Below are 20,330 nucleotides of genomic sequence, written 5' to 3' on the forward strand. Positions count from 1 at the left end.
ATTCTAGCTAGATTTACTTGTTATTTGTTAACCCACTCATAAAAAAAGATAATATTGTTTATCATGTGACGATAATATGTACATAGTTTATCATAAGAAATTAACAAATTTTTTTTTTGTACGAAGATGTTTATCGGGTCAAATTTTTAGCAACTTGGTCTCGTCTGATAAAGAGCATAGACATGCTGGATTGCAATAGTGGTAAATAAAGTTTCATGTTGAAAATATACGAAAGTGATAATCAACTCGTAAGAATAAGATATTTTTTTTAATATAAAGTTTTTTTTTGATATAATTTAAAAATAAAATCATAAGATAAAAATAATAATAATCAAGGGCGTAGCCAGGGCTGGGCTTTGCTGGGCTCTAGCCCAGTGCAGCCTAGCAATGGCCAGTAAATTTTAAGCCTCACCCAACAAGCAGCTCAATGATTTTAAGTGTTAACCTTGCTATGTTGGACTGGGCTTTACTGGGCTCAGCATTTTTAGCCCAGGGCAGTTGTTCAACCTAGCTACGCCATTGATAATAATCTAAATTAGTCTCATTGACTATCTTGAAAATGATCAATCCAGTCAATAGAAGTTTTTCATTGATCATCAGAGTAAATCGGGAAGCGTACACGGCGACCAGCTCAGAAGGCTAGACAACCTGGATGTTCTACTGCAGCACCATAGCACCAGGAATAAAATAAAATCATAAGAGCTTAGGCTTAAAATGGACAATATTATACAATTATAAAGATATCTTAATTTTTTATTATAATAATTGGTATAAAAATTTGGACTACTAGAAATACTAAACACTAACAGTGCATAAGAGTCATGATTAAATTGAATCATGTGAGTGAAATATTGACCTCTAACGAAAAAAATGAGGCTCCCATATCTAGATAAAAAAATCAAATACCAGACATAGAAGTCATAATTACGACTAGGCAGGGAAGATTTAGTAACTCAATTGGACTGAAGGGTAAGGAAGTCCTAATAGTTCAGATGGACTAAAGGATAAAGAGGTCCTAATAGATCGATTGGACCAAAAGTAAGGAAAATTTTGATAGATCAAAGATTAGATGATATTAATCGGATAGGCTTAAGAGATGGTCATTCATTCAAGGAGAATTATTGGATTATAATAATTATAAATAAAGTCACATACTAAAAAAATATATAGAAAAATTATGAATTTATAAAGAAAAGATATTATTTTTATTAGTATGAGATTTTTTTTTGATAAAATTTAAAAATAAAACTATAAAAATTTAGATTAACATAAATAATATCATACATTATAAAATATCTTAATTTATTTGGATATATTTACATACTTTCCAAATTCCTTGGACGGGGTGGAGGGGCCATGACTTTTTATCACATGTTTGGCATGAATATAAAATGATTCAAAAATATTTACTATTTATTATTTAATTTAATTTTGAAAGGAAATTATTAAAAATGACCCTGATATTTACTATTTATTAAAATTCTCCAATATGCAAATAACAAAAAAATTCTTTTATTATCAGAATGCATATTTATATTTTCAATTATCATTTAAAATTTTTATTTGTTAACGAAGATAAAGTGTTTTAAAGAGAATTTTCATATTAATTTTTAAAACATCCAACTTAAAAGCTGCGAGACTTCAAGTCGCATTATTTTTCCTAATTATATAAATTGGCATATTAACGCATCTATAAATAATCATGATTCAATTCGCATGTATGACATATGTGATTGAATTACTAATAAAATTAGGGCATCATGCTTCATGAATTTATTTGATGGTAGAATATATAGTTAGACTTCTATCTCAAAATTATTCGGATGGTAAGATGTAGATAATATAAAAATTATATATATCACGTAAAATTAACTTATCATTAAGTATAAATTTAACACCTTAAAACCGTTAATGGGCAGTTAATTAATTATCTCAACCAATTGGTTGAAAAATGAAGGTCAACGAAGTCAAATTAATTAATAGAAGATTTTAGATTGAACTATAAAAAAATCATTGTGAGAGCATCGGTTTAAGTGGATTAATTAAACAAATGTATAATTTTGTTGACTATGACTTTGTTTAAACAAATCTAAAAATATGATGATGAAATTACGTACGGAAAAGGATCTTGATGATCATCTTACAAATTGGTCCTTTTAACTTTGTGGAATGAATGAACGTGATATCTAATAATTGAGTGATAAAAAAACAAAAAGAAAATTGTGACTTGGACTAAAAAAAGAGGATTTTTACTGAGTGAATGGAAATTGGAACTTTCATAAAAAACTTCCCTTATTTTTTTTTATAATTTTTATCTAAACGATTTCACATTACATAATTTTAGTTGAATCAAAATTAAAATCAAACAGATAAAAAATGATTTAGTATAAAGCAACAGTCAACATCTCTGTTATGATTAATCAAATCAAGTTAAATTCTACGTATATTTAATGTCTAGTGTTTAAATGTATAAATATTTAGAAGTCGAGCGAAAGATGCAACGAGCGAGAAAGATGATATGAGAGAGAGTCGACAGGCTCGGTGCGTCTGAGGGACGAGGTGCTGCGGAAGAGTACGCTGACAGATGAGAAGGAAGTACACTGCGTTTTCGAGGGATGAGAAGCCGTAGCGGAAGCTTGCTCGAGGAGAAGGCTGGAAGATGAGTTCGGGTGAGCCCTATTCTGGATGGCCGAAATCACCCAAGTAAATAAAGCCAAAATGGAAGAAAAACTAAACAGTCAACAAGAAGTTGACTGTCTGGGTGAATGGACCAAGTCCAGATGCCCAGACCACCCTTCAGCACGGTCTGAGAGTCCGGAGCTGGTCTAAGCACCCGGATCAAGAAAACTCTATCTTTATCGAGTCGTTGCGATGTGGATAAAGTTTTATCCACGCCTAACCACTCGAACCCCTTCTAGGTGCCCAGAACTGCCACGTTAGTAAACGGTCAAATCCGACCAGTAGGCTATAAATAGATCTCTGGTCTTAGTAGTTCAGAAGAACACTTGTAAACGACTTTTATACTTCAAATTCTAGTTCTGTTCTTCACTGTTCTAAACTTTCAACATTGTAAGAGGTTACTCCGCCTTTGAAAAAAGGAGATCTTAGTGAGCTACATTTGTCTTAGTTTAATAATTCTATGATTGTAAGCTAAGTAAATATTTTTGTCTCTATCTTTATTTTAAAATTTACTTTCTCCTTTTAAACAAGTGTTTGCCTAACTTAGTCTAAAAATCGAGAAAGGGTATTCGTTTCATTTCAAACAATTCACCCCCTCTTGTCGGTCGACCGATGACCTACAATTGGTATCAAAGAGAGAACGCTTTTGAAGGACTAACTGCCGATCAAAGCAAAGAAATCAATGGCCAGACCAAGCCTCTACTCGCCAAAGTTCGAGGGGGAGTTTGCGTACTAGAAACATCGAATGGAGGTATTCCTATGAACTGATTTCGAAATTCTTTTAATTATAAAATATGATTTTATAGTTCCTAAGGATCATCAAGGAAAAGAGAAAGAAAAAAGATAATGGACAAAAAAGGAATAAAGTGATTTCGTAGTAAACATCAGAGTGAAATACCACTTGCTGAGTGTATTACCGTCTCAAGAAGTCAACCGTATCGAAAATTACTCATCAGCCAAAGAACTATGGGAAAAATTCCTAGAGCTCCATGAAGGAACTTCCAAAGCAAAGTTCGCACGATGAGACCTCCTTTGAAATCAACTAACAAACGTTCATTTAGAAAAAGGTGAGAAGATAGCCCAACAACACATGAAGATCAAGGAGCTGATCACTGAACTGGTAGTGGTCAACCTCAGCGAAAAGGTAACCAACTGGGACTCGATACGCTACGCGCTCAACGTCTTTCCCAGAACCCAGAATAGACTTCGATTATAGAAGCCTACTACATCTCAAAGGATTTGGAGGTAAGTACCTTAGAAGAAATATTTTTGACTTTAGAATTACATGAATCCAGATGTACATGGACAAGTAAAGAGTCAAGCTAGAACCTGGTAATGAGAGCCACCTAGAAGGACGTACCTAAGTCAGACTCAGATATTGATGCATACCAAGAAGCTTATATGGTAAGGAAATTTAAATTTTTTAAAAAATCTAACAAATTTAAAGAAATGTAGACCAAAAAAATTCAAAAAATAGGAGAAAAGTTTGATGTTATTATTGCCAAAAAGGATATATAAATGAAGACTTCCAAATCTCAAGAAGTAGAAACAAAAAAGGCCAAAGCGAAATAAGCACAAAAATCTCAAGGCCACTTGGGACGAGAGTTCATCATCAGACTTAAAAATAGAAGCATATGTTGGACTAGCACTGATAGCTAGTCAAGAAGAACAAAGCAATTCAGAAGTTAACATCGATAAAAGGGGAGCGACATCAAATGAATACAACGATGCAGGGGGAGAATCTAGCTTCAAATCCAATATGGTAAGTGAGGTATGTCTCTTATCTACTGATCAACTGTATTTTGGTATATCCATGACTAAGTTAATGTGTAAATTGAAAAATAAAAATGAAAAATTAAAAATTGAAAAAGGAGAATTTAGAAATAAAAATAATCTTAGCAAAATCATGTTTAATAAAAGATTTTAATAAATTAAAAATTGAAAATGCTAAATTGAAAGAATAAATAGAAAACATAAAGAATTTTACAGGTTCAAATTTTACTGCTTCAAATATTAGAAATTATTAAGGACTAAATTGGTATTATAGATTTCATAAGGGTAAATCAGAAGAGTAACAAAAAAAATATATTCCCAAAAAGTACTTGATTAATTAAGTAGGAATGACCTATATTGAGTTCTAAAATTATGTTTAGATTAAATTCTTTACACATATTTCTAATTTTAATTTAATTTAATATTTTTTAAATTATGTAACATTTTCAAATAAATTGTTTTGTATAATTTATGGTCGAAATTAATTGGATCTTAATTTTTTTTTTGAGAAAGATGGTTGTAGGAAAAATTTTTAAAAAATTTAACCGTTGTATTAATTTTTATTATTTAAAAAAAACATATTTTTAATTCAAAATTATTTTACAAATTTATTTCTTGAAAATTTTATTTTTATGTGATAAAATAGCATGTTCTCTATCAAAGAAAATAATTTATTTTCGTTTAAATTTATTTTATTTTTTCATGAAAATTTTATCACTAGTTTGGATATGTCTGCTTAATGGTTATAAAAAAATTTAAAATTTTTCAACAAATAAAAATAATTTTGTTTGAAATTGCTTTATATATTACAATTGTGGAACCCTTAGTTTTTTTTTAACCCTTGTTTTTAATGTAATCAAAAGGGAAGAATTATAGATTAAGTCTAAGGGAGCTGCATTTTAATTTGCATATTTAATGCTTTAATTGCATATTTATTTATTTTAATATTTTGTGCTATCCAAACTTAACTTAGATTGATCCACATTAAAAAGGGGAGATTGTAAGTACCCCGTTGTGATCTTAGTATGATCAACCAAGTCAAGTTCTGTCTTATTATGTTTTATCCTTTGTGTCTAAGTGTGTAGAACTTAGGAGCACAGGAAGTCGAGCGAAAGACGCAACTAACAAGAAGGACAAGACGGGAGAGAGTCGACGGGCTTGGTGTGTTTGAGGGATGAGGTGTTGAGGAAGAGTACCCTGGCGGATGAGAAGGAAGTGCACGACATTTATGAAGGACGAAAAGTCAGAGCGGAAGCTTGCTCGAGGAGAAGGCCGAAAAATAGGTTTGGGTGAGCCCTATTATGGATGACCAAAATTACCCAAGCGAATGGAGCCGTAATGAAGGAGAAATCGAACCGTCAACAAGAAGTTGATTGTTCGGGCGATCGGACCGCCTTGGGTAGTCCAAGATACCTCCTTGACGTGCCCTTGTTCAGAGCCACATTAACATTGCCTGGGCGCTCGAAGCTAGTCCAGGCGTTCAGACAGAGAAAAATCTATCTTCACCAAGCTGTTGCAACGTGAGTAAAGTTGTATCCACACCCAGGCGCCCGAACCCCTTCCAGGCACCCGGAGCTATCACGTCAGTAAATGGTCAGATCCGACCAGTAGGCTATAAATAGAGTCTTGGTCTCAGTAGTTTAGAAGAACACTTGTAAACTAACTCCTGTACTTCAAATTCTAATTCTGCTCTTCACTGTTCTAAGCTTTCAATATTATAAGAGACTACTCCACCTTTGAAAAAAAGAGATCTTAGTGAGTTACATTTGTCTTGGATTAGCAATGCTATGATTACAAACCAAGTAAATATACTTATCTCTATCTTTATTTTATACATTTATTTTCTATTTTAAATAAATATTTGCCTAACTTAATCCAAAAATTGAAAAGAGTATTCGTTTTATTTTAGATAATTCACTTCCTTCTTACTGACCGATTGGAGACCTACAAAATCAATCCATATTTTTTTTTCATTTTTTAACCCAGCTAGAAGCCACGAAATTTAATTGAACACAAGTTGTCTTCATCTCGAGAAGTTGTGAAGTGTATTACCAATATCATCTATTGTAAACTCCAAATCGTTCGTTGTGATAAGCTTTGAATTTAGGGGCAGATTAGATATAATTTTGTACTTTTTCTTCTAGTTTCATTATGACTCCCTTCATCATTCCCAAGTAGTCAGTCTCAAGTAGTCGACATCAGCTCTAACTAATTTTGAATCCAAGTTAGAACCATTAATAATTACTTTGAAATTATTCTTCCTTTTGTCACGACAATCATTAGCGTCCTCTTAGAACGATCTAGTGACTAGCGCATAAGGTGTTATCATCATAAGATCTAAAATTCAAATCTCGACAAAGTCGGGGTAAATACCTCCCTTATATGCTAGTCACTATTCCAAAGACTAGTAACCGACCGTGATTTACCTCCGTGTTAACCTTGGGATGGATTGACGCTGACGGCGAACGTATTCGCCTTTTATCACCATGTAATATTAATAAATAAAATAATTTCATCGTCGAAAAATTCAAGTTTGATTCTCGAAATGTTATTATCTGAGGTTAACGTTTCAGTCATGTACTTTTAGTTATATATCTATATTTATCTCTCCGTGAGATCGACTCTAGAGGCTGTTGATGTAACGATTCCATATATTATATTAGGTTATTCATGGCAAATTTTCAAAAAGTATATTTTATTAATTAAAAAAAATAGTTTAACACCTAATCCACCTTAAATACATATAAAATAAAGTCAATCCAATCCAACTGTAAAAAAACATTCTGATTGAATTAAAAACTTTTATTAATAATAATTAAATGGATTGAGATAATTAATTAAATTTTCGGTTGAGATAATTAATTAAATTTTCAACCAGTCTCAAATAAAAAAAAACAAATAATTATATCCTTTAATTAAAAATATCAACAATCCCTCACTTGGGAAGGTAAAGGCTCATACATGAGCCATTTATGATGTTAATTATAGTTAATTATATATAAATTTGCCCCTGGGTAGATATTTTTAGTGAAATTTAACTCCTTTGCACTTTGTAAAATGGATACCTAAAATATGTGGTAAAACAAGGTGAGAAATAAATCATACGGCTACTAGTAATAAGTATAATTAATCAAGGCATGGGTAAAATATACTTGGACCATCTGTCTTAACCATTGTATCGCCCAGAGGAGACGGATGTCTGAAATATGTGCCAAAAAAATGTGATTCACTCATCCCAATGCCCCCGCTAAGCTGCCCTTAAGTCAACACGGAGGAGGTAAACATTAGTGTCTACTAGTCATTAGTACAAATGATCAAGATATGAGGAAAAACATACTCGGACGCATCGAGTTTCAACCATAAGATTTCATGTGGCAACACTCAATGCCTAAATCACTGCATCACCCTGAGGAGACAACGAATATCTGAAATATATGATAATCCCAGTTACTCTCATTGATTATCCCTAAGGTGACTGACCTGGTCTGACAAAAAATTTTCACCGACCACCGTGTTAAATTGGGAAGCGTGCACAGTCGACAACCTAGAAGTCTGTCATCCTTTAGTTGCACGTCCTATTTAAAAGAAAAATTCTTACAAATATGTCCTAACTAGGAATCGAATTATAGGTATCTAAGAGATAATTTAAATATTTTACTGTAGTACCATAGCCCTGGGAGAAATGATATCTGAAATATAGAACTTAGGAGCATTGCCGAGTTATTAATATTTCAGGTGGCATTATAAAAAGGAGAAAATTTATTTACATATTTATAAAAACTTATGTAAAACTTTGACAAATTACTGCTGCATAAAAAAATTCTATTCATACAAAATATATATATATATATATATATATATATATATAAAATATGTGACACTTAATATAATATTGGTATAGTATTGTAGTAGTTAGGAGTGAGTATTCGATTAAAATGAGATCATACCGAATTAATTAAAAATTGAATTAATCGAAAACTAAATTAACTAAATTTTTTTAAATAAATGGAACTGATCAAATTTTAGTAAAAATCAAATAAATTGAACTAATAAAATATTGATTAATTTAATCTAAAATTTAACTGATTTTTTTAATAATAGGAGATTAATCAAAACCAAATCAAAATTTTATATTACAAGGAAGATTTATCGGTTTAATTTTTTTAATTTTAATTTATTTGATTTAACCGAAAAAAGAATTTTAAAATCAAATCGAATTAATTGATATTTTTGGAGGGGCAAATCATATTAACAAATTAATTGAACCCAATTTTAAAATTTAGTAGGCTCGGTCGATTTGTTTAATTTAACTAAATTTATGCTCATCTCTAGTAGCAGCTAGTTAGTAGTTGTTACAATTTTTTTTCAAGTGATTTTAATAACTTAAAAATGATTTAGGTGAAATTTAAATAATTTTGGTTAAGTTGGTAATGAATATTTTGATATAATAATGTCTAGAGTTTATGATTTAAGATTTAAGATTTAAAATTTAAAATTTAAAATTTAAAATTTAGAATTTAGTTGAAATAGTTGATTTTTCACATTTTAATAGCTACTAAGTAGCATATATACTGAATAGCTTATACAAATCATAAACATTAAAACCTTAAATAATCTTAAAAATATTGTTATATCAAAATATTCTTTACCAATTTACTTAAAATTATTTAAACTTCATCAAAATTATTTTAAATTAATAAAATATTTTAAAATTGTAACCACTACCAAATAAATTTTACACATTATAATAGTTAATCATAATTACTATAATAATGTTGAAATTAAGGAACAATGTTACAACAGCTACCAATAAATATTATAACAACAATATATTAGAGATATATAGGGATAAAATATAGATGTGACATCCTTTTGTTTTTTTTAAAGGGTTCTTTTGATGGTTTACGTAATTTGAGATGCCCTTTTAATTTTCACACTTTATGTTTTTTATTATTTTTACTCACATAGAAGCTTCTCTCATTTAACTATTATTTTTTAAAAATTCTATCTTGGTTTTTTGTTTGACAAATTTTTTTTAATTATAGGTGACGAACACTATAAAATGCCAACACAAACCTAAAATTAGTAAATTATACAAAAGCCTAACACACCTGGCACGATGCCTTATTAAATTATACCTTTTAATTAATGTTTTAATATGTTTTACCATGTTTAAATAGTTCAATTCAAAATAAAGAGCAATCGATAGAATAAAAAAATCTAAAAAAAAATTTAGGGATACACATACAAAGTTATAATTCATTATTTTTATTTTTTATAAGTATATCATTTTCTCTTCTATATCATTTTTCCTATTTATCTCGTTTTAAACCATTTAAATCGATAAATAAGTTAAAACATTTTAATTTTTTTTAGTAAATTTAAGGAAGAGTCGCCGACATTCCTTAAAAAAAAAAAAAATTTGATGTTAAGGAGAAAACAACCTGACTGCACGCATATCGATTTAGACCCATCTCAATAAATTAAATCCAAACTAAAAAATTATATTTGATAGAATTCTATATTCTTCATCTCTATCTTTACTTATTATATTCATCTTTATTCATATATCTATCTGACTATCAATCCGAAAACTAATCAAATTTAGTTATTTTGAAATTTCATTTTCAAAAGAATCGATTGTTTTAGATAATTTGGTTCTATTTCAATTTTTAAATTTTTAATTCGATTGAATAATAAAAATTTATTAATTTTTAAAAATAACATCAAAATTAATTGTACATGTGTTTTCTTAAAAAAATAAGCACCAACAGTTGTGGTGTTGACACAATAATGATTAGTAGAATAATCCTCTAATTAATTTGGATATTTAGATCGAATATGAATAAGATTATACTAGATGTGTCTGTATATATGATAACCTAAATATTTATACCAATTATTTTTAATCGGATTAAAAAAAATCCTTTCATACTCTATTCTAGTTAGATTGGGAGGAAATTGTTATTACATGTAATACGTTTATTATTTTTGAAAATACATGATTTGCTAAAAAATTATCAGCCAAAATTATATATGATATACATCCTATTTCATAATTTAGAGGCGTGAGATTAATATTTGGTATTAATAGCCTTAAATGAAAACAGTTAAACGAATAAAAAATTAGCAATAATAATACTAATAAATATTAATAAAAGAGAGCAATCGAGTGGTTTCTGCTCTCCCCTCGGAGCTTCTCTTCCATTCTCCTTGTGATTCTTTTTGGCCGAATTAAATCCCAAGACGTTTTTTTTATGCTTCCGCCGGCGCCGGCTGTCGAGGTTTCCGGCGAGGGACGCGGTGGTGGTGTGGTTGTGCGTTATCTTGGGTTGCTGTTGCGGGGATGGGCATTTTTGGGCCTTGGGACGGAGAAAAGGTTGAGTTTTTTTGCAGTCAATTGTTGTGCTCGTCCTGGCGTTTTAGTCGATTTATGCGGATTTTGAAATTGCTCTTCGGGGAGTGGGAGGAATTTGTGCCGGATGAACTAAAGAGGATTCGCTTTGACCTCACAGTCGCTCTACTTCGGTCCCATCTTGACCTAATCCTCCTCTCTCTCTCTCCATCTTCGGTTTCTTGCTTTCGATGGGAGAAAATAGCGATTTTATTCCAGTCTTTTAGGGCAACCTTTTCGTTGGCATATCCATTTTATTGATAAAGTTTTTATATAATCATCTTCGTTTCGATTTTCCCAAGTTTGCTATTCCTTATATTGTTGTTGTACGGCTTAGTTGACAAAGATGCTTTACATAAAATTTGTTTAGTGGTGCTTCATCTGATAAAATTTTGAAATGATTCACTTTCTGAGTTTGGAGCAATTAATCAAATGGTAGATCAGGAAGAAGATTGATTAATTGGGCATCTATAACTCTTTTGTGGTTATCGGATTTGTTATGGATTGGTACCAAAACTCAAGTATTTCACTCGCTTTCGCCATCTTTGCTTCATCAGTGATGATTTTGGATGTACTATTTATCATGTTTTTCAGCCAGTTTTCCGATAGCTAAGCTTCCAAATTTTTAGCTTGTAACTCCCTTGTCAAGATTGTTCTATTCAATGCTCAGATCGATCCTATGATGCTGAGTTGTTTGCTTAAAAAGTTATATATTTAAATGCAGGTGAAGAGGACTAGGGATGAGATACTCAGATACCTGTAGAAGAAGACTAAACTCTGAGAATGCTATCTTGTTGGAGAGATGTCCGTAAACATTTTGGATTCCATCTTGACAGAAGCTTTCTGATCAGTTCATACCTAGTATTTTCTATTTTGGACGTGTACAGTATTCCCTAACAACTTACCTGTCCATAGACAGAAAGTTTGCCTGTTGAAGCTGCATTGTTGGATTTCATTTCCAATCTGCCTCTATTTCAAGATTGATGCCATTGGCATTTACAGTTAAACAGGTTTACTGTTTCACTAGAAATCTTTCAGATCTGCAATAAATTTGGCTGTCATGTGTTTACATTCTTTGCTGCTTCCAAGATTTTGCATGATTACTACATGAAGTTTTGTTTGTGCATACTAGCTTTCATTAGCTTTAATCAACAATATATTTTTACCTACATTATTTGACATATTGAATTTGCACTTTTTTGGAAGGTTTTTGCTTGACTATCCATCTGCACTGCAAAAGGTTTTTCCAGGAAAGTTATTATTTTGCATTATGCCCATGGCATCCTTCCCTGCTATTGGTCCTGCTTTCGCCATTTCTATGGGATATGTTGACCTTGGAAAATGGTTGGCAGCTGTTGATGGAGGAGCCCAATTTGGGAATGATCTGATGCTATTAGTTCTATTATTCAACTTAACTGCCATTCTGTGCCAGTATCTTGCAACTTGTGTTAGTATTGTCACTGAAAAAAATCTAGCAGAGGTACTAGTTTCCAATCTCTTTTGTTGTATAGTTTGTCCTTTATTTGTTTACAAAACTCATTTCCTGCACATGCAGGCAGGTAAAAACTATAAAATCCAGTTAAAAAATGAGATGCCTTAAGTAAATGCTAACACTTTAGAAACTTGGCAATAACACTTATAGGATGCAGATTAAAAGATATGACAAAAAAAAAAAAGCTTGGCCCACCAAAATGAACATGTGCTTGTAGCAATAGCACTGTGCAAGTCATGTATTCCAGCCAGATGGGATTTCGTACATGAATCATTAAGCTACATGCAAGAGAATGCTACTAGTAGTATCTAGAATAGGTAAATGATTTTTATTTATGTTTAAGTAGGCTACAAGTATATGGTATGATCTACGTACTACTAATTACGTATGCTGAATCATTTTTAGGCACATGGGTGTTATCCATTTTATTAGGTTTATTGTACCTGGTCATCATGATATGCTAGCATACCTAGTTCTACATTATGGCAAAGATACTAATTGGAATTTGCTGCCCATGTATGGGACAAGAAACATATCACAATGGCTTTCCTATGATGTATATATCTTTATGGATTTTCCGTGTCAAATGAATATGAGTGTTTTCATCATTGTGCTTTAAGCTTCCATAATAGTCTTTAGGTGTACTGATCCAAAATGTGGGAGTCACTGCCTATAAATTTTCCTTTCTATTAATTATGCATACTCATATTTGTTTTTAAAGAATCATGCCCATGAATATGTTGATTAGCTTTTCTTCATTTTTATATTTTTTTTCTGAGATTTTATTGGTTTCTGTTAAAACTTATGCAGTGCCTACCATACTAGTCAAATGCACTAAATTCCATTTTTTGCTGCTTTCATGCCAGATTTGCAGGGATGAATATTCAGGAACAACCTGTATGATTTTGGGAGGTCAAGCTGAGCTCTCCCTGATCATTTCAAACTTAACTATGGTATTTGTTTTTTGTTTATTTAAAGAGTCATGTTGATTCTCGCAATTCACTTCATGTTTATGTAATAAAAACTGACTGTTCATTATTTATAAACCACAGATTGGAAAGTCTTATTTATAATTTCTTTGCATTTCCTAGATTCTGGGAGTGGCACATGGTTTCAATCTTCTGCTCGGTGTCGACCTATTTGCATGTGTCTGTTTAGCTGCAGCTGGTTCTACTATTTTGTCCTTTTTGATGCATCTCTGGGTAAAATTTGATATTTAACCTTTTTATTGTCTATCTCAGTATCTCACAGTTGGAAATGATACATATCTTTGTTGCATGCCTATTCTGCTCAAGGTGCAGAATGATCGGAGGGTTGGACTTGTGTGCGAAACCATATCTGGTATGGCTTTGGTGTTCTATGTCCTCGGGGTACTAATCAGTCAACCTGAAATTCCTCTTGCAAAGAATATTATGTTTCCCAAGCTGAGTGGAGAGAGTGCATACTCACTTATGGCCCTTCTCGGTGCGAATATCATGGTGCATAATTTTTATGTTCACTCTTCAATTGTTCAGGTACAGTTCACCATTTCTTTTTCTTACATCCCATTCCTAAATTGATGAAGTTTCAAATGTTTCACTGCTGTGTATAAGGATTATGCTAATATCTTTAATTCCTAATTATTCAAAAGGAGGAATTCTATAGTGCAGTTCATTTCCTTTCTACCTTTCTATAACTATAAAAAATTTATATGGACTCTCAAAGTTCAAGATGTGTATCATAGAAAAGGAATCAATCAATCTTGATCTGTTTGGATATTTGTATATCTTCGCTTCCAATATTTCATCATCATCTGCTATTCAATTTGAGGTAGGAGGGAACTGCCATTTTGATGTTGTATGCGTATTTTAACAAATAGCCACAAATGATATTTTCATCCCTTCTAATACTGTAATGAGAAATAGTCATCTTTTATCAGCCCAAGTTTAGTAATTGCCTGGTAGAGCAACCAGGATGTTTCTAAGTATCCTTTTTTGAAGTTCTCTTTTAACATATCAAAACCAGGTTTTAATTATCATTATGGATTTATTTTAGAATGTATTATGTATTAGATGGTTCTTTCTAGTTCTCATGGCATTTGTCTATATACAGCAGCAGCAGCAGAAGAGACCCTTGAATGTTCCCGTAGGTGCTTTACTTCATGACCATTTTTTTGCAATAATGTTCATCTTCACTGGCATATCTCTGGTTAATTATGTGCTGATGAACTCAGCTGCATCTGTTTTTGGAAGCACTGACATGGATCTCAACTTCCGTGATGTGTCTCTGCTGATGGATCAGGTTTATGCCTTTCTTCCCCATTGGTCTCCTTTTTCATCAATCGGAAAATCTTTCCATTGATGATTGATTTCTTCTCCGATAGATGTTTTATAATGATTTCAGGCTGTATGCATTCCTAATTTTCATTGATTATATTTAATAGTCACTGAGAGTATATTAACTAACTCTAATGCCTAAGTTTGAGCAAGTTTAACACGATTAACATCTAAGCCTAATACCTAAATCTGAAGTAAATTTAAGAAGTTAATTTCTTTTCTTGGCTCTTTCCATCCTGCAACATAATCTGATGTGGGTAAAACAGACACAAGCTTCAACAAGTAGTCATCTAGAATATGGATTGATTCTAGAGGTAAATGTGATATAGTTTTCTTTAATCCTAATAATATTGAGTTCCAACAAAGATATTTTTAAGTAATTATCTTTACAACCTTATCAAAACAAATGGACAGAATATAGAAGCACGATGTCAAGTAGTTGAATCATCAACATTAGTGAACAAGTGCCCCCCGGGCTATGGTGCAGCAGTAGGTCACCCATGCAGTCTCCCAAGCACCCATGGTTCGATTCTGGGATACGACGCACTACAAGACATTTTCCTGGGGGGATGACAAACTTAGGATGTTGGGTTGCTGGGCCGCCCACTACAAGCATTTCCGAATTTGCCCTGATGGCCGATGGAAAACTTCTGTGGTGTAAGGCCAGTTATCTAAGATCAGCTTGAAGGGCTGGATACTTGGTGCTAGCTAAAAAAAACATTAGTGAACAAGTAAGATTTGACTATATTTGGCAAAAATTATGGAATAACTTATGTAGATAAATTTCACGTGACATTTTGTATACTAAAATTCCTTGACAAGTTGATGACATTTAGTACAATTTTGCGTGTCATTAACTTAATGTCCTTTTTTATCAGTTCCCGATTATGGAGTGTATTTTCTGGCCAATTTATGCTTCACAATATTCAGGCACACAGTCTTATTTGTTTGATTTTATTTGATCCTAATAAACCTTTTTTTTCAAAACTCTACGTATCAGAAAACTTGACCATGGATGAACTCATCTCACAGTCAGCTAGGATATCATCAGTGGATCACTGCTTTAGGTTTAAGATGTGCAGACACTTTTGAATCAAATAGTGCATGCGGCAATGCAAGTTTTTTAGCATAGGAACAAGTAAGCATGTTTGTTAGGTATTTAATAAGGACAACGAAATTCACCTTCAAGTGATTCAGTAAATCTAGGCTTCTGTACAAGTTCACTTTAGTTTTCTTTGAGTTAGGTTTAGTGGATAAAATTTCTCTAGCTATGTAAAGCTCCATAGTCCCATGCTTTTTTTTTTCCCCTTTTTTTGTTAAATGATGTAATTATTAATTTCATTTTGGCTACCATGATTCATAGTTTCACAAATGATAGTCGGAGTAATCTAGTAAATAAGTTTTATTGTTTCACTTAAATTGATAATTTTATTGTATTTATAGTTGATACTTGATACAATATTTATCTCGGGATATAGTTTCAACAAACAGTTTTCTTTTACATCCTTATTTTATTGGTTCGATGAATCTTAGATTCATGGATGTTCACCAGAAATGTAACTTCTGTATACATAAATTTTTGCAGATTTTTAGGATTCCTATAGCACCTATCGCTGTTTTGCTTCTCATATTCTGTAGTCAGATTGGAGCTTTGTCTTGGAATTCAGACGGGCCACAACTTTTGCATAATTCTTTTGGTGCAAATGTTTCTGTTTGGAATCATTTTCTGTTAGCTAAAGCTTTCTCTGTGATTCCAGCACTTTGCTGTGCAAAAATTGTAGGTGCTGAAGGGATATATCAATTTCTTATTTTGTGTCAAGTTATACAGGCTATGCTTCTTCCGTCTTCTGTAATTCCGCTTTTTAGAGTAGCATCTTCAAGATCAGTAATGGGGGAATACAAAATGGCCTGGTATCTGGATATAATGTCTTTGTTGGCATTCCTTCTGATTCTCGCTTCAAATATAATCTTCATCAATGAAATGTTATTTGGAAATAGTAGCTGGATAAACAACCTTAAGGAAAATCAAAGATTTGGTGGAACAGTCACATATGCTGTCATTCTCCTTGCTGCTTGTGCTTTGATACTTTTTACACTATACTTGGCAGTTACACCTCTGAAATCTGCAAGTTATTTTCCAGAGGAAGGAACCATGTTTTCGCTGAAGGATGAACTGCACGAGGAAACAAAAGATGACATTCGAGATAAGGCTACTACTACTACTACCAAAGATGAATGTCAACCTATTGAGCATCAGCTTTCTCTGGAACCTATCGTGGAGAATACTGTGTACCATACTGATCGATCACTTTCGGAATCTATACCTGAACGATCTGATACTGCTATAGATTCTGATAATGATTGGCGTCAAACTATTGACAGTGCTGGTGCTTCTGATATGACTTTTGATTCTGATCATGATTGCCAACAACCTTTTCCTGGCTCCAGCTCACCTGACATTTTTATTACTCCAATATTTGAACCTGAATTATCAAAGTCTATTGATGTAGCTGACTTAGAAACTGTGAGTGACACATCCACCAGTATCTTGTTAGATACTACTGTTAAAGAAAGGCATCAATTTGAAGCAGAGAAGAAAGATTTGGCATTAGAAGCAGCTATTGCCTCTGTGATGGACAAAGACAAGACATTAGAGACTAATGATTCTGTGGGTGAGTTGTTAGTTCCTCCGGTCAGTGAGCCAATGCCACATTCAAGATCTGAAGATTCTGAATGTGGTAATACTGTTCCTGTAAAAAATTCAGATGTCAGTGGAAACTTACCAAAATTATCTGGACTAGGTCGCACAACTAGACGACAATTTGCTGCCATATTGGATGAGTTCTGGGGTCAACTTTTTGATTTCCATGGGAAACCATCACAAGAAGCTGTTGGACAAAAGTATGATTCTTTATTGGGATTAGACTTGAAAAGTGTTAGTTCTGTAAAAGGTGATATTGGAGCAGAGTCATCTGTTAGTTTACATAAAGACACTGATAGGGGAACAATTTTCCCACCAAACCCAATGGAATACAACTCTCGTAAGCTGAAAAACTTGACTAGTGGAGATTTATCTTATGGATTTCAGATGGGCTCTTCAACTTGGTCTCAAAACATGCACGCAAAAACACATTTTCTAAACTCAGCTGGCAGCCTACCCGAGACAAATGAAAGACGTTATTCTAGTTTGTATCTGCCGCAATATTCTGACAACCATGATTATCAGCCAGCTACAATCCATGGATATCAATTAGCATCTTATCTAAAGGAAATTGCTGCAGCAAGAAATCCTTGTTCCTCAAATGTGGCTCCTGAATCTCCAAGAGTTACTAAATCATCTCTTAAAGTTCCTCCGGGATTTGGGGATTCAGTTCCATACAGTGATAGACAAAATGGACTGAGTTCATTTGCAGCGTCTAGTTTGCAAAGTCCAGCATCTCGAGTTAGCAGAATGCAGGCTGAAGGAAATTTTTTCAATCCTTCTTTGGTTGAACCGATAGAAAATGCTGGCTCTTTTGCCTATGAAAAGAAATATCATAGTTCTCCAGACATTTCTGCCCTTATCGCTGCTAGCAGGAACTATTACTTGAACGAGTCAAAGTTGGGTGGTCCTATTGGTTTCAGACCATCTGTTGGTAGGATGATGACTAACCAACACCAATATTTGAATCCTATCTCCAGGACTGCAGTTTCATCACCATTCAATGAACTCTACTCACCCAATCTCCAGAGAGATGCTCTCCCACCTCAACCGAATTTGAGTTCAGACACCAAATCTCTTTGGGCTATGCAACCATTTGAACAATTATTTACTGTGCCAACCAGAGAATACGATATAGGCAGACGAGTGGTCCCTGACAAACCTGGACACACTTTCCAAGATGTTTTTCCTTATGCTGAGGTAGAATGCAGATTGTTACAGTCCCTTCGTTCTTGTATTATGAAGCTTCTGAAATTGGAAAACTCAGATTGGCTTTTTAGACCAAATGATGGATGCGATGAGGAGCTAATTTATCAAGTTGCTACAACGGAGAAGAATATGTGCAAAGTGGTTGAGATGAATCAATTAGATTATGGTGAACTTCACTTATCTCCTGAACGAAAGCTTAGTTCAGTTCAGAGGAATGAGGAGGCAGATATCGCTTGCACTTTGTGGTTGCCTAATTGTCGAGATGGTTGTATATGGTGTGCGTCGCTTGTTGTAAGTTTTGGAGTTTGGTGTATTCATCGGATATTGGATCTCTCCCTCGTGGAAAGCCGTCCAGAGTTGTGGGGCAAATACACTTATGTCCTCAATCGTCTTCAGGTAAACACTTAAATCACTACCTGCAGTGTTCCTTTAACGAATAAATTCAAGCGTAAAATATTATCACCAAATCCAAACAATAAAAAATCTCACAAGTATAATATACCTTCTACTTTTACATTGGTGTTCCCAAACAATTTGGTCCTCATCGATGCACCAGTTATCTCTGGTAATTCTGCTATGATTGAGTGGATAATCCAAAACAGAATATTTTGAGCCAGTTATTAGTTGAGTCTCAAAAGGCAAACCTTCGACTTCAACGAAGCTTAAACGTGTCTTCACTTTAGCTTTCTTGCAAAGGCAAACCTCGCAAATATTGAAGGATACCTAGTTGGACTGGTTGTTGGTGCCTTGTGTTGTCTCTCACTCATAGTTTTCATGAACTTTTGATTAATTCATCAACATCTTTACTGTTGTTGCTTTAACCAATCTATTGAATAGCTCTTTTAGTCATGTACCAACGTCTTTGTTTATTATTCCTTAGACATTTTATTCGTGCATTGATTAATTTTTCTTCTGTTGAATTCAGGGGATTCTTGATCTTGCATTTTCTAAGCACCGCGCTCCTCTCCACTCTTGCTCATGTCTCGATGTACCAGTGGAAATTACTGAACCTTCCAACTCTCCTATGTGGTCAAAACCGATAAATCAATCCTTCACAACAGCAGCTATGATACTTGATATCATAAAGGAAGTTGAAATTTCAGTCTCGGGTCGAAAGGGTCGGACCGGCACTGCTGCCGGCGACATTGCTTTTCCAAAGGGGAAGGAGAACTTGGCATCTGTTTTGAAGCGTTACAAGCGCCGGCTCTTGAACAAGAGTGCTGGAACACAGGAAGTTTCTTTACCCCGCAAAATTCAAACAACTCCAGCTCTATAGCAGCGACTGTGATGATGTTCCGGATATTTGGTTTTTTCGTTGAAAAACGTTCTCAGGGTTCAAAGTGGTTACTCTCTTTGTCCCTCCAAGTTTCCCTGTGTATGTTGTATAATTAGCAGGATTATGTAGGGGGTTACTTTAATTTCAAGATCTTAACCCTAATATTTATGTTCTAATCTCTTTTTTTTTTTTGGCTTAATTAAGTTGGGAATGGAGTAGTTCATGGATTTTGTAAATTGCTCATGTAATTTTTTTTCCTTCTGTTGTTGCCATTGGCACAATCGGGTTCATGGGTCCGTTAAACAATTGAGTTCATCAGGTTGATTAATCAAGTAGAGTTTTTTTTTTTAAAAAAAAAATTAGATATCTAGATTTTACAATCCGATAGACTGTCCGATTCTATATTTTATCTATTAAATAAATCGAGAAGTGCCGTGCGGCGTGGGCAACTCAAGGGAAAATGTTGTGCCGGGTGATTAATCGAGTTAGTT

At 33.2% G+C, this 20,330-nt stretch overlaps 1 protein-coding gene across 4 annotated transcripts; it reads left to right on the top strand.

Annotated features, from left to right (window-relative positions):
• Positions 1 to 10,620: 10,620 nt before the first annotated feature.
• On the top strand, positions 10,621 to 20,015 carry LOC121969419 (protein ETHYLENE-INSENSITIVE 2-like). Of its 4 annotated transcripts, none has more exons than XM_042519521.1 (9): positions 10,621 to 10,831; positions 11,571 to 11,856; positions 12,053 to 12,326; positions 13,205 to 13,291; positions 13,430 to 13,540; positions 13,634 to 13,852; positions 14,430 to 14,618; positions 16,239 to 18,959; positions 19,489 to 20,015. In XM_042519521.1, the coding sequence occupies exons 3-9, from the start codon at positions 12,117 to 12,119 to the stop codon at positions 19,837 to 19,839; spliced, it is 3,888 nt and encodes a 1,295-aa protein (XP_042375455.1). In that variant the 5' UTR covers positions 10,621 to 10,831; positions 11,571 to 11,856; positions 12,053 to 12,116; the 3' UTR covers positions 19,840 to 20,015. The 4 variants fall into 4 exon arrangements, with proteins under 4 accessions (XP_042375455.1, XP_042375463.1, XP_042375470.1 ...); XM_042519529.1 differs by having other exon boundaries at positions 14,433 to 14,618; XM_042519536.1 differs by having other exon boundaries at positions 13,640 to 13,852.
• Positions 20,016 to 20,330: the final 315 nt, after the last annotated feature.

Source organism: Zingiber officinale, chromosome 1B, assembly GCF_018446385.1.
Source record: "Zingiber officinale cultivar Zhangliang chromosome 1B, Zo_v1.1, whole genome shotgun sequence".
Taxonomy (NCBI): Eukaryota; Viridiplantae; Streptophyta; class Magnoliopsida; order Zingiberales; family Zingiberaceae; genus Zingiber; species Zingiber officinale.